Source organism: Lithobates pipiens, unplaced genomic scaffold (assembly GCF_037356315.1).
Source record: "Lithobates pipiens isolate NorthernLeopardFrog02 unplaced genomic scaffold, aLitPip1_a1.2 Scaffold_22, whole genome shotgun sequence".
NCBI classification, from domain to species: Eukaryota; Metazoa; Chordata; class Amphibia; order Anura; family Ranidae; genus Lithobates; species Lithobates pipiens.
This window is the reverse complement of record NW_027507784.1, coordinates 699,340-712,771: the sequence shown is the minus strand read 5'-3', so window position 1 is coordinate 712,771 and position 13,432 is coordinate 699,340. Positions and strand designations below refer to the sequence as shown.

The 13,432-nt window shown below is 52.9% G+C and overlaps 1 protein-coding gene across 2 annotated transcripts; it reads right to left on the bottom strand.

Moving 5' to 3' along the window:
* Positions 1–531: 531 nt before the first annotated feature.
* Positions 532–12,462, bottom strand: TMEM265 (transmembrane protein 265). 2 transcript variants are annotated; one of them, XM_077494027.1, is made up of 3 exons: positions 10,127–12,462; positions 4,930–5,103; positions 532–1,207 (listed from the first exon to the last, which is right to left on the bottom strand). In XM_077494027.1, exons 1-3 carry the CDS (start codon positions 10,415–10,417, stop codon positions 1,055–1,057), a joined length of 618 nt encoding a protein of 205 aa, XP_077350153.1. In that variant the 5' UTR covers positions 10,418–12,462; the 3' UTR covers positions 532–1,054. The 2 variants fall into 2 exon arrangements, with proteins under 2 accessions (XP_077350153.1, XP_077350154.1); XM_077494028.1 differs by lacking the exon at positions 10,127–12,462 and adding an exon at positions 6,967–7,886.
* Between the last annotated feature and the right edge of the window lie 970 nt (positions 12,463–13,432).

Here is a 13,432-nt window from a genome sequence, read left to right as displayed (position 1 = left end):
CTCTCTTACAGCTCCTGTCCCTAGGGGGGTCATAAGGGAAGTCCCCTCATCCACTTGGCCTCCACCAGGTACACGACTGGTTGGATCTTTGAAGTGTCTGTCAGGATTCTGTATGAACTCTGTTACCTTCCTGTCTGGACGTGGCAGGGAATGTCACAGAGACTTGGGCAGAATTCCTGGATGCCCTGTTACAGCCATTGCTTGTAAAGGGTTAACTACAAGTTACCAACTCCCAGTGACCATGACTGTCAGCCTGCGAGCTGGAAAATCTCTGAAAGGGTGGGATCTGAGAGTGCCAATGTATGTTTACTAATTTACATGGAAATACCGACCCCCCCCCCAAATTGGACCCAATCCCAGAACCGCATGTGCTCCTCCCATCTCGATCATGGCAGCCATTCACTGCGCGCCATAAGGTTTTCACCTGACCAATCTCTCGCTGACCAGCATCTGAATATCAAATTTTAATCTACCGCTCATAGGAAATCTCATCCCCATCGTTCAAACAAATATTGCCCTACATCAACAAAGACAAGTCCAAGTTTTTTTTATAAAACTGTATAGAAAAATATTTAATAACATACAAATAATACAAAACATGGTTGGAGTCTGTACACGGGGTATATTCAGTGTGGGGTGGAGTCTGTACATGGGGCATATTCAGTGTGGGGCGGAGTCTGTACACGGTGCATCTTTAGTGTGGGGCGGAGTCTGTGCACTGTACATCTTTAGTGTGGGGTGGAGTCTGTAAACGTGGCATATTCAGTGTGGGGCGGAGTCTGTAAACATGGCATATTCAGTGTGGGGCGGAGTCTGTAAACATGGCATATTCAGTGTTGGGCGGAGTCTGTAAACGTGGCATATTCAGCACTGGGGGGATGGTGTACAGTGGAGGGCGGAGTCTGTAGATGGGATGGTGTCATCATGGTGTACAGTGCAGGGGGAGATTGGTAAATCCAATGAACGCTCTCCATAGATGACCTTCAGCTGACCAATCCAGTGGTGTCCTGGTAGTCTGACGCCCTGCAGACTGTAACATGTAACAGGGTGGCGATCATTCCATGAGCGTCATGATGTATGATATGAGGACCACCAGCAACGGCAGAAGCACCAACCCACCCACAAACAGCAAAATGCTCAGCACTGCGAATCTCCGTGACCTCCGAGTCAGGACTGCATAATTCTTCTCATCAACTTCCCGCTCCGCCTGTCAGAGAGAAGACAACAATATGTAACCAGATCTTTCTTCCCGCAAAGATGATGGGAGTGATAATGTAGGATGGAGAAGCAGAGGATGATGGGAGTGGATGAAGGAAGCAGAGGATTATGGGAGTGGATGAGGGAAGCAGAGGACGATGGGAGTGGATGGAGAAGCAGAGGATGATGGGAGTGGATGAGGGAAGCAGTGGATGATTGGAGTGGATGGGGAAGCAGAGGACGATGGGAGTGGATGGGGGAGGCAGAGGATGATGGGAGTGGATGGGGAAGCTGAGGACGATGGGAGTGGATGGGGAAGCAGAGGACGATGGGAGTGGATGAGGGAAGCAGAGGACAATGAGAGTGGATGGGGAAGCAGAGGACGATGGGAGTGGATGAGGGAAGCAGAGGACAATGAGAGTGGATGAGGGAAGCAGAGGACAATGGGAGTGGATGAGGGAAGCAGAGGACGATGGGAGTGGATGGGGAAGCAGAGGATGAGGGAAGCAGAGGATGATGGAAGTGGATGAGGGAAGCACAGGACGATGGGAGTGGATGAGGGAAGCAGAGGACGATGGGAGTGTATGAGGGAAGCGGAGAATGATGGGAGTGGATTAGGGAAGCAGAGGATGATGGGAGTGGATGGGGGAAGCAGAGGATGATGGGAGTGGATGGAGAAGCAGAGGATGATGGGAGTGGATGAGGGAAGCAGAGGATGATGGCAGTGGATTAGGGAAGCAGAGGATAATGGGAGTGGATTAGGGAAGCAGAGGATGATGGGAGTGGATGGGGGAAGCAGAGGATGATGGGAGTGGATGGAGAAGCAGAGGATGATGGGAGTGGATGAGGGAAGCAGAGGATGATGGGAGTGGGTGGGGAAGCAGAGGATGATGGGAGTGGATGAGGGAAGCAGAGGACGATGGGAGTGGATGAGGGAAGCACAGGACGATGGGAGTGGATGAAGGAAGCAGAGGATTATGGGAGTGGATGAGGGAAGCAGAGGACGATGGGAGTGGATGGAGAAGCAGAGGATGATGGGAGTGGATGAGGGAAGCAGAGGACGATGGGAGTGGATGAGGGAAGCAGAGGACGATGGGAGTGGATGGGGAAGCAGAGGACGATGGGAGTGGATGGGGGAGGCAGAGGATGATGGGAGTGGATGGGGAAGCTGAGGATGATGGGAGTGGATGGGGAAGCTGAGGACGATGGGAGTGGATGGGGAAGCAGAGGACGATGGGAGTGGATGAGGGAAGCAGAGGACAATGAGAGTGGATGAGGGAAGCAGAGGACAATGGGAGTGGATGAGGGAAGCAGAGGACGATGGGAGTGGATGGGGAAGCAGAGGATGAGGGAAGCAGAGGATGATGGAAGTGGATGAGGGAAGCACAGGACGATGGGAGTGGATGAGGGAAGCAGAGGACGATGGGAGTGTATGAGGGAAGCGGAGAATGATGGGAGTGGATTAGGGAAGCAGAGGATGATGGGAGTGGATGGGGGAAGCAGAGGATGATGGGAGTGGATGGAGAAGCAGAGGATGATGGGAGTGGATGAGGGAAGCAGAGGATGATGGCAGTGGATTAGGGAAGCAGAGGATAATGGGAGTGGATTAGGGAAGCAGAGGATGATGGGAGTGGATGGGGGAAGCAGAGGATGATGGGAGTGGATGGAGAAGCAGAGGATGATGGGAGTGGATGAGGGAAGCAGAGGATGATGGGAGTGGGTGGGGAAGCAGAGGATGATGGGAGTGGATGAGGGAAGCAGAGGACGATGGGAGTGGATGAGGGAAGCACAGGACGATGGGAGTGGATGAAGGAAGCAGAGGATTATGGGAGTGGATGAGGGAAGCAGAGGACGATGGGAGTGGATGGAGAAGCAGAGGATGATGGGAGTGGATGAGGGAAGCAGAGGACGATGGGAGTGGATGAGGGAAGCAGAGGACGATGGGAGTGGATGGGGAAGCAGAGGACGATGGGAGTGGATGGGGGAGGCAGAGGATGATGGGAGTGGATGGGGAAGCTGAGGATGATGGGAGTGGATGGGGAAGCTGAGGACGATGGGAGTGGATGGGGAAGCAGAGGACGATGGGAGTGGATGAGGGAAGCAGAGGACAATGAGAGTGGATGAGGGAAGCAGAGGACGATGGGAGTGGATGAGGGAAGCAGAGGATGATGGGAGTGGATGGGGAAGCACAGGACGATGGGAGTGTATGAGGGAAGCAGAGGACGATGGGAGTGGATGAGGGAAGCAGAGGACGATGGGAGTGTATGAGGGAAGCAGAGAATGATGGGAGTGGATTAGGGAAGCAGAGGATGATGGGAGTGGATGGGGGAAGCAGAGGATGATGGGAGTGGATGGAGAAGCAGAGGATGATGGGAGTGGATGAGGGAAGCAGAGGATGATGGCAGTGGATTAGGGAAGCAGAGGATAATGGGAGTGGATTAGGGAAGCAGAGGATGATGGGAGTGGATGGGGGAAGCAGAGGATGATGGGAGTGGATGGAGAAGCAGAGGATGATGGGAGTGGATGAGGGAAGCAGAGGATGATGGGAGTGGGTGGGGAAGCAGAGGATGATGGGAGTGGATGAGGGAAGCAGAGGACGATGGGAGTGGATGAGGGAAGCACAGGACGATGGGAGTGGATGAGGGAAGCAGAGGACGACGGGAGTGGATGAGGGAAGCAGTGGATGATGGCAGTGGATTAGGGAAGCAGAGGATGATGGGAGTGGATGGGGGAAGCAGAGGATGATGGGAGTGGATGAGGGAAGCAGAGGATGATGGGAGTGGGTGGGGAAGCAGAGGATGATGGGGGAGGCAGAGGATGATGGGAGTGGATGGAGAAGCAGAGGATGATGGGAGTGGATGAGGGAAGCAGAGGATGATGGGAGTGGGTGGGGAAGCAGAGGATGATGGGGGAGGCAGAGGATGATGGGAGTGGATGGAGAAGCAGAGGATGATGGCAGTGGATGAGGGAAACAGGATGATGGGAGTGGATGAGGGAAGCAGAGGATGATGGGAGTGGATGGGGAAGCAGAGGACGATGGGAGTGGATGAGGGAAGCAGAGGATGATGGGAGTGGATGAGGGAAGCAGAGGACAATGGGAGTGGATGAGGGAAGCAGAGGATGATGGGAGTGGATGAGGGAAGCAGAGGATGATGGGAGTGGATGAGGGAAGCAGAGGATGATGGGAGTGGATGAGGGAAGCAGAGGACGATGGGAGTGGATGAGGGAAGCAGAGGACGATGGGAGTGGATGGGGAAGCAGAGGATGATGGGAGTGGATGAGGGAAGCAGAGGATGATGGGAGTGGATGGGGAAGCAGAGGACGATGGGAGTGGATGGGGAAGCAGAGGACGATGGGAGTGGATGGGGAAGCAGAGGACAATGGGAGTGGATGAGGGAAGCAGAGGATGATGGGAGTGGATGAGGGAAGCAGAGGACAATGGGAGTGGATGAGGGAAGCAGAGGATGATGGGAGTGGATGAGGGAAGCAGAGGATGATGGGAGTGGATGAGGGAAGCAGAGGACGATGGGAGTGGATGAGGGAAGCAGAGGACGATGGGAGTGGATGGGGAAGCAGAGGATGATGGGAGTGGATGGGGAAGCAGAGGATGATGGGAGTGGATGAGGGAAGCAGAGGATGATGGGAGTGGATGGGGAAGCAGAGGATGATGGGAGTGGATGGGGAAGCAGAGGATGATGGGAGTAGATGAGGGAAGCAGAGGATGGGACTCACCCGCAGAGCCAGGAGTAAGGCTTTGATGCCCACACAGGAGATGCCGCACACAATACTCATAATGGCCAGTCTTCGGAGGCTGCAGGATGGAGATGACCGGCGTTGCTTCTTGTAGATGAGTCCTTCCTCCAATAAGCCATTCTGGATATTTCCATCTGAGGGGTTTGGATGTTCCTGAAGGAGAAGATAATAGAAGGATGAGATGGATTCATGGTGGAGCGTCAGATGTTTCGGGTCACTCTGGAGAGCCGGTTGTCTGGAAGTAGAAGTCACTTTTCTAGTTTTGGATGGAGTTTGGAATATCAAATTCTGGGCCATGGGGGAGATTTCTCTCACGTCCTGTTCCTGGAGATCCATGAAGAACATAAACAGGTGACACCAACAATCCGATCCATTTCAAGGAGCGTATCAGAGAGCTCCTCCAATCACACCCGTCTGTGTCACCCCCAGCAACCAATAAGATTCAGGCTTTCATTACTGCCTGTCACTGAGGCCTGACTGATAAAGACAAATGTTTCTAGGCATTTGTACAAGTAGAAGATCACGTTGCACCGTCTGTCGGAGGTCACGTCATGCGGAATGTCTCTGTCGGAGGTCACGTCATACGGAACGTCTCTGTCGGAGGTCACGTCATATGGAACGTCTCTGTCGGAGGTCACGTCGCACGGAACGTCTCTGTCGGAGGTCGCGTCGTACGGAACGTCTCTGTCGGAGGTCACGTCATATGGAACGTCTCTGTCGGAGGTCACGTCGCACGGAACGTCTCTGTCGGAGGTCACGTCATATGGAACGTCTCTGTCGGAGGTCACGTCGCACGGAACGTCTCTGTCGGAGGTCACGTCATATGGAACGTCTCTGTCGGAGGTCACATTGCACGGAACGTCTCTGTCGGAGGTCACGTCATACGGAACGTCTCTGTCGGAGGTCACGTCACACGGAACGTCTCTGTCGTAGGTCACGTCCCACGCAACATCTCTGTCGGAGGTCATGTCACGCGGAACGTCTCTGTCGGAGGTCACGTCATACGGAACGTCTCTGTCGGAGGTCACGTCATACGGAACGTCTCTGTCGGAGGTCACGTCACACGGAACGTCTCTGTCGAAGGTCACGTCATACGGAACGCCTCTGTCGGAGGTCACGTTGCACGGAACGTCTATGTCGGAGGTCACGTTGCACGGAACGTCTATGTCGGAGGTCACGTCGTATGGAACGTCTCTGTCGGAGGTCACGTCACACGGAATTTCTCTGTTGGAGGTCACGTCGTACGGAACGTCTCTGTCAGAGGTCACGTCACACGGAATTTCTCTGTTGGAGGTCACGTCGTACGGAACGTCTCTGTTGGAGGTCACATCGTACGGAACGTCTCTGTCGGAGGTCACATCGTACGGAACGTCTCTGTCGGAGGTCTCGCCACGCAGAACGTCTGTCGGAGGTCACGTCGCACAGAACGTCTCTGTCGGAGGTCACGTCGCACAGAACGTCTCTGTCGGAGGTCACGTCGCACAGAACGTCTCTGTCGGAGGTCACGTCACACGGAACATCTCTGATGGAGGTCTCGCCACGCAGAACGTCTGTCGGAGGTCACGTTGCACAGAACGTCTCTGTCGGAGGTCACGTCGTACGGAACGTCTGTCGGAGGTCACGTCATATGGAACGTCTCTGTCGGAGGTCACGTCGTACGGAACGTCTCTGTTGGAGGTCACGTCGCACGGAACGTCTCTGTCGGAGGTCGCGTCGTACGGAACGTCTCTGTCGGAGGTCACGTCATATGGAACGTCTCTGTCGGAGGTCATGTCGTACGGAACGTCTCTGTTGGAGGTCACGTCGCACGGAACGTCTCTGTCGGAGGTCACGTCACACGGAACGTCTCTGTCGGAGGTCACGTCGTGCAGAACGTCTGTCGGAGGTCACGTTGTACGGAACGTCTCTGTCGGAGGTCTCGCCACGCAGAACGTCTGTCGGAGGTCACATGCGGTCCTGAGAGGGCAGATACGTTTTACAGCACTATAGCATTGGGGACTGACTGGTCCCACTTACCTTCATCTCTAGTGTGATCAGCTTTCCCTCTGATTGAGACTCGATGGCCGATGACATTATTCCCAAATTCTCTTCATGAGAGGACAAGTACAGATTGTAGCCTGTGAGTGCGCAGTCCTCGTAGAGGTTGTAGAGTCCCTCCTGTAGGGTCCTCGGTGTATACAGTCCCTCCTGTAGGGTCCTCGGTGTATACAGTCCTGAGGGTAGGGTCCTCGGTGTATACAGTCCTGAGGGTAGGGTCCCCGGTGTGTACCGTCCTGAGGGTAGGGTCCCTGGTGTGTACAGTCCTGAGGGTAGGGTCCCCGGTGTGTACAGTCCTGAGTGTAGGGTCCCCGGTGTGTACAGTCCTGAGGGTAGGGTCCCTGGTGTGTACAGTCCTGAGGGTAGGGTCCCCGGTGTGTACAGTCCTGAGTGTAGGGTCCCCGGTGTGTACAGTCCTGAGGGTAGGGTCCCCGGTGTGTACAGTCCTGAGGGTAGGGTCCCCGGTGTGTACCGTCCTGTAGGATCTTCTGCTGGCACTCCTGTGTGTGTTGTGGCTCTCGGTCCCCTCTGTACATGGTGTAGATGGTGTGACGCAGGCGGAGAGGAATGTCATACCTGTAGTAGGTGTGGATTCTCAGGCTGTGACTCAGAGAGCTCAGAATGTCAGGACATTCCTCACACTTCCCAGCCTGTAGAGTGGGTGGAAGTGATACCAGAGTCTCCGTGCTGGGACACACATAAGTGAGGACACTCCCGCTACGTCTACAATCCTATCTAGGGACTTTCCAAGGGGGATTCTGCCAGTTCACTCACTGTCCACACCGGTGATAGTGAATGTATGAGATATAGGAGGCCTCAACTGTCCACACCGGTGATAGTGAATGTATGAGATATAGTTGGCCTCAACTGTCCACACCGGTGATAGTGAATGTATGAGATATAGGAGGCCTCAACTGTCCACACCAGTGATGGTGAATGTATGAGATATAGGGGGCCTCAACTGTCCACACCAGTGATGGTGAATGTATGAGATATAGGGGGCCTCAACTGTCCACACCGGTGATAGTGAATGTATGAGATATAGGGGGCCTCAACTGTCCACACCAGTGATGGTGAATGTATGAGATATAGGGGGCCTCAACTGTCCACACCGGTGATAGTGAATGTATGAGATATAGGGGGCCTCAACTGTCCACACCGGTGATAGTGAATGTATGAGATATAGGGGGCCTCAACTGTCCACACCAGTGATGGTGAATGTATGAGATATAGGGGGCCTCAACTGTCCACACCGGTGATAGTGAATGTATGAGATATAGGGGGCCTCAACTGTCCACACCAGTGATGGTGAATGTATGAGATATAGGGGGCCTCAACTGTCCACACCGGTGATAGTGAATGTATGAGATATAGGGGGCCTCAACTGTCCACACCAGTGATGGTGAATGTATGAGATATAGGGGGCCTCAACTGTCCACACCGGTGATAGTGAATGTATGAGATATAGGAGGCCTCAACTGTCCACACCGGTGATAGTGAATGTATGAGATATAGGGGGCCTCAACTGTCCACACCGGTGATAGTGAATGTATGAGATATAGGGGGCCTCAACTGTCCACACCAGTGATGGTGAATGTATGAGATATAGGGGGCCTCAACTGTCCACACCGGTGATAGTGAATGTATGAGATATAGGAGGCCTCAACTGTCCACACCGGTGATAGTGAATGTATGAGATATAGGGGGCCTCAACTGTCCACACCGGTGATAGTGAATGTATGAGATATAGGAGGCCTCATCTGTCCACACCAGTGATAGTGAATGTATGAGATATAGGAGGCCTCAACTGTCCACACCAGTGATAGTGAATGTATGAGATATAGGAGGCCTCATCTGTCCACACCAGTGATAGTGAATGTATGAGATATAGGAGGCCTCAACTGTCCACACCGGTGATAGTGAATGTATGAGATATAGGGGGCCTCAACTGTCCACACCGGTGATAGTGAATGTATGAGATATAGGAGGCCTCATCTGTCCACACCAGTGATAGTGAATGTATGAGATATAGGAGGCCTCATCTGTCCACACCAGTGATAGTGAATGTATGAGATATAGGAGGCCTCATCTGTCCACACCAGTGATAGTGAATGTATGAGATATAGGAGGCCTCAACTGTCCACACCAGTGATAGTGAATGTATGAGATATAGGAGGCCTCATCTGTCCACACCAGTGATAGTGAATGTATGAGATATAGGAGGCCTCAACTGTCCACACCGGTGATAGTGAATGTATGAGATATAGGAGGCCTCATCTGTCCACACCAGGGATAGTGAATGTATGAGATATAGGAGGCCTCAACTGTCCACACCAGTGATAGTGAATGTATGAGATATAGGAGGCCTCAACTGTCCACACCAGTGATAGTGAATGTATGAGATATAGGAGGCCTCATCTGTCCACACCATTGATAGTGAATGTATGAGATATAGGAGGCCTCAACTGTCCACACCAGTGATAGTGAATGTATGAGATATAGGAGGCCTCAACTGTCCACGCCAGTAAGAATTAATGTATGAGATATAAGGGGGGCCTTATTTTCACCCCTGATGTCACCAAGGGGCCACACATAATAATCAGCATATGGAAGGATTGATGCCATCGATAAAAGCTCAAACGTGACAGAAGTGCACATGCTGTGCTGGGTGGTTGGAGACTGAAAACTGCCTGGGCACCGAGTACATCATGAGTCAATGCCCCCACTATTGGCTCCTGGGATCCAAGGGCCACACAAGTACCACATGGCTTCAGATTTGGCACCAGAGGTCACCACAGCCTGGACACACACAGAACCCCTCAGAGGGCATTTATACAGGGATTGCCCAAATAGTGTCATCTCAGCAGTCATCAGTAGAAGAGATGAGAACTCCAACCCCCACAATAGACAGGAGAAGAGGAAGGAGTCATCTCCAGGATGGAGGGGTCACCAGTCTGTGTCCCCCACCATAGACTCCCCACATTTTGCCACCTTATCACCCCTTGTGCACAGCTGGGTCAGACTTCCACAGGGAACCATTAGAGGAAACATTCGTCTTCCTGACTTAGACGTCTGCAGTAAAGATTTCAGGTAAAACAGGTTCTGTGGAATGTCTAACAATTGTTTGATGAAAACGCACCTTGGTATTCTGTGGCGTGGCCCAGCGTGGCCTGGAGACGATACTGCTCAGAACATAGAACCTGGATCCGTTCCTTTCATCCATTTCCCAGGAGTCAGTAGGGACCCCCACCTCCAATCTGATGCTCTTGTTTGCTTCCCCCGTGGCTGTAACTTTAGTATTAGGGAGCTTGAGGGTGTCCGGTATTTGAATCCAAGTAAATGGGCTCCTCTTCCCCATTTCTGGTAATTGGGGCGCCATTGAAATGCAGGTCTGAACTTCTTCCATCTCTGGTGTAAAGCCATTAGACATATTGCCAGGAACACGGAGTGTCTCACACACCGGGCTGTAGAATTTGCATATACAAAGGGAGCTGCTGGGATATTTCCAGGGAGGGGGAAGGGTGGGGGTGAGTGAGGGTCTCTGGGGCTGTTCTGTGTACACATTGTCACACAATGACAATCTCCCTCCTAAGCCTGGTACACACAATCAGATTGTTAGCTCCCCATGTGGCGGTGTGTGGATGGCTCCCTCATGTGGCAGCGTCTGGTAGTGTGTGGATGGCTCCCTCATGTGGCAGCGTCTGGTAGTGTGTGGATGGCTCCCTCATGTGGCAGCGTCTGGTAGTGTGTGGATTGCTCCCCCATGTGGCACTGTCTGGATTTCTCCCTCATGTGGCAGTGTCTGGTAGTGTGCAGATTGCTCCCCCATGTGGCAGTGTCTGGCAGTGTGTGGATTGCTCCCCCATGTGGCAGTGTCTGGATTGCTCCCCCATGTGGCAGTGTCTGGTAGTGTGCGGATTGCTCCCCGATGTGGCTGTGTCTGGCAGTGTGTGGATGGCTCCCCCATGTGGCGGAGACTGGTAGTATGTGGATGGCTCCCCCATGTGGCAGTGTCTGGTAGTGTGCGGATTGCTCCCCCATGTGGCAGTGTCTGGCAGTGTGTGGATGGCTCCCCCATGTGGCAGTGTCTGGCAGGCTCCCCCATGTGGCAGTGTCTTGTAGTGTGTGGATTGCTCGCCCATGTGGCAGTGTCTGGCAGGCTCCTCCATGTGGCAGTGCCTGGATTGCTCCCCTATGTGACGGAGACTGGTAGTGTGTGGATGGCTCCCCCATGTGGCAGTGTCTGGATTGCTCCCCCATGTGGTGGAGACTGGTACTGTGTGGATGGCTCCCCCATGTGGCAGTGTCTTGTAGTGTGTAGGTGCTCCCCCATGTGGCGGTATCTGGCAAGCTCCCCCATGTGGCAGTGTCTTGTAGTGTGTGGATGGCTCTCCCATGTGGCAGAGACTGGTAGTGTGCGGATTGCTCCCCCATGTGGCAGTGTCTGGCAGTGTGTGGATGGTTCCCCCATGTGGCGGAGACTGGTAGTGTGTGGATGGCTCCCCCATGTGGCAGTGTCTGGTAGTGTGCGGATTGCTCCCCCATGTGGCAGTGTCTGGCAGTGTGTGGATGGCTCCCCGATGTGGCGGTGTCTGGCAGTGTGTGGATGGCTCCCACATGTGGCAGTGTCTGGTAGTGTGTGGATTGCTCCCCCATGTGGCAGTGTCTGGCAGTGTGCGGATTGCTCCCCCATGTGGCAGTGTGCGGATTGCTCCCCCATGTGGCAGTGTCTGGCAGTGTGTGGATGGCTCCCCCATGTGGCAGTGTCTGGTAGTGTGTGGATGGCTCCCCCATGTGGCAGTGTCTGGTAGTGTGCGGATGGCTCCCCCATGTGGCAGTGTCTGGCAGTGTGTGGATGGCTCCCCATGTGGCAGTGTCTGGCAGTGTGTGGATGGCTCCCCCATGTGGCAGTGTCTGGTAGTGTGCGGATTGCTCCCCCATGTGGCGGTGTCTGGCAGTGTGTGGATTGCTCCCCCATGTGGCAGTGTCTGGTAGTGTGTGGATGGCTCCCCCATGTGGCAGTGTCTGGTAGTGTGCGGATTGCTCCCCCATGTGGCAGTGTCTGGCAGTGCGTGGATGGTTCCCCGATGTGGCGGTGTCTGGCAGTGTGTGGATGGCTCCCACATGTGGCAGTGTCTGGTAGTGTGCGGATTGCTCCCCCATGTGGCAGTGTCTGGCATTGTGCGGATTGCTCCCCCATGTGGCAGTGTCTGGTAGTGTGCGGATTGCTCCCCCATGTGGCAGTGTCTGGCATTGTGCGGATTGCTCCCCCATGTGGCAGTGTCTGGCAGTGTGTGGATTGCTCCCCCATGTGGCAGTGTCTGGTAGTGTGCGGATTGCTCCCCCACATGGCAATGTCTGGCAGGCTCCCCCATGTGGCGGTGTCTGGCAGTGTGTGGATGGCTCCCCCATGTGGCGGAGACTGGTAGTGTGTGGATTGCTCCCCCATGTGGCAGTGTGTGTGGATGGCTCCCCGATGTGGCGGTGTCTGGTAGTGTTCGGATTGCTCCCCCATGTGTCGGAGACTGGTAGTGTGTGGATTGCTCCCCCAGGTGGTGGGGGAGCAATCCGCACACTGCCACATGAGGGAGAAATCCACACACTACCAGACACTGCCACATGGGGGAGCAATCCACTGATTTCTATACCCTGCCACATGGGGGAGCAATCCACACACTATGTAGCAGTGTCTTGTAGACATGAGCGCCGTCAATAAATTCGTTTTGTTCCGTTCCGTGTTAGAATTAATTCGTACTTCGTATTTCGTGTCCGAAACTCAATTTCAATTCGTACGAAGTACGAATTGTCGTTAGGTTCGTTAACCACTTGCTTACTGGGCACTTAAACACCCTTCCTGCCCAGACCAATTTTCAGCTTTCGGTGCTCTCACACTTTGAATGACAATTACTCAGTCATGCAACACTGTACCCAAATGAATTTTGTGTCCTTTTTTTCCCACAAATAGAGCTTTCTTTTGGTGGTATTTGATCACCTCTGGGGTTTTTATTTTTTGCGCTATAAATGAAAAAAGACCGAAAATTTTGAAAAAAAACGCATATTTCTTTGTTTCTGTGACAGAATTATGCAAATTATTAATTTTTCTTCATAAATTTTGGCCACAATTTATACTGCTACATATCTTTGGTAAAAATAACCCAAATTAGTGGATATTATTTGGTCTTTGTGAAAGTTAGAGAGTCTACAAGCTGTGGTGCGAATCGCACAAAATTGATCACATCTGATGTACTGGTGGCCTATCTCGCTTCTTGTGACCCAAACAAGTCAGGAAAGTACAAATACCCCCCAAATGACCCCTTTTTGGAAAGTAGACATTCCAAGGTATTTAGTAAGAGGCATGGTGAGCTTTTTGATGTTGTCATTTTTTTCCCACAATTCTTTGCAAAATGAAGATTTTTCATTTTCTTTATTTTTCTCCACAAAATTG

Bases quoted from the DNA above. Each gene is read 5' to 3' on its own strand.
- TMEM265 (XM_077494027.1), bottom strand. From the start codon at position 10,417: ATGTCTAATGGCTTTACACCAGAGATGGAAGAAGTTCAGACCTGCATT. The intron at 5,104-10,126 runs GTGCGTTTTCAT...CTTCTCCTTCAG, and splicing joins CCACGCCACAGAATACCAAG to GAACATCCAAACCCCTCAGA. The intron at 1,208-4,929 runs GTGAGTCCCATC...TCTCTCTGACAG, and splicing joins CCTTACTCCTGGCTCTGCGG to GCGGAGCGGGAAGTTGATGA.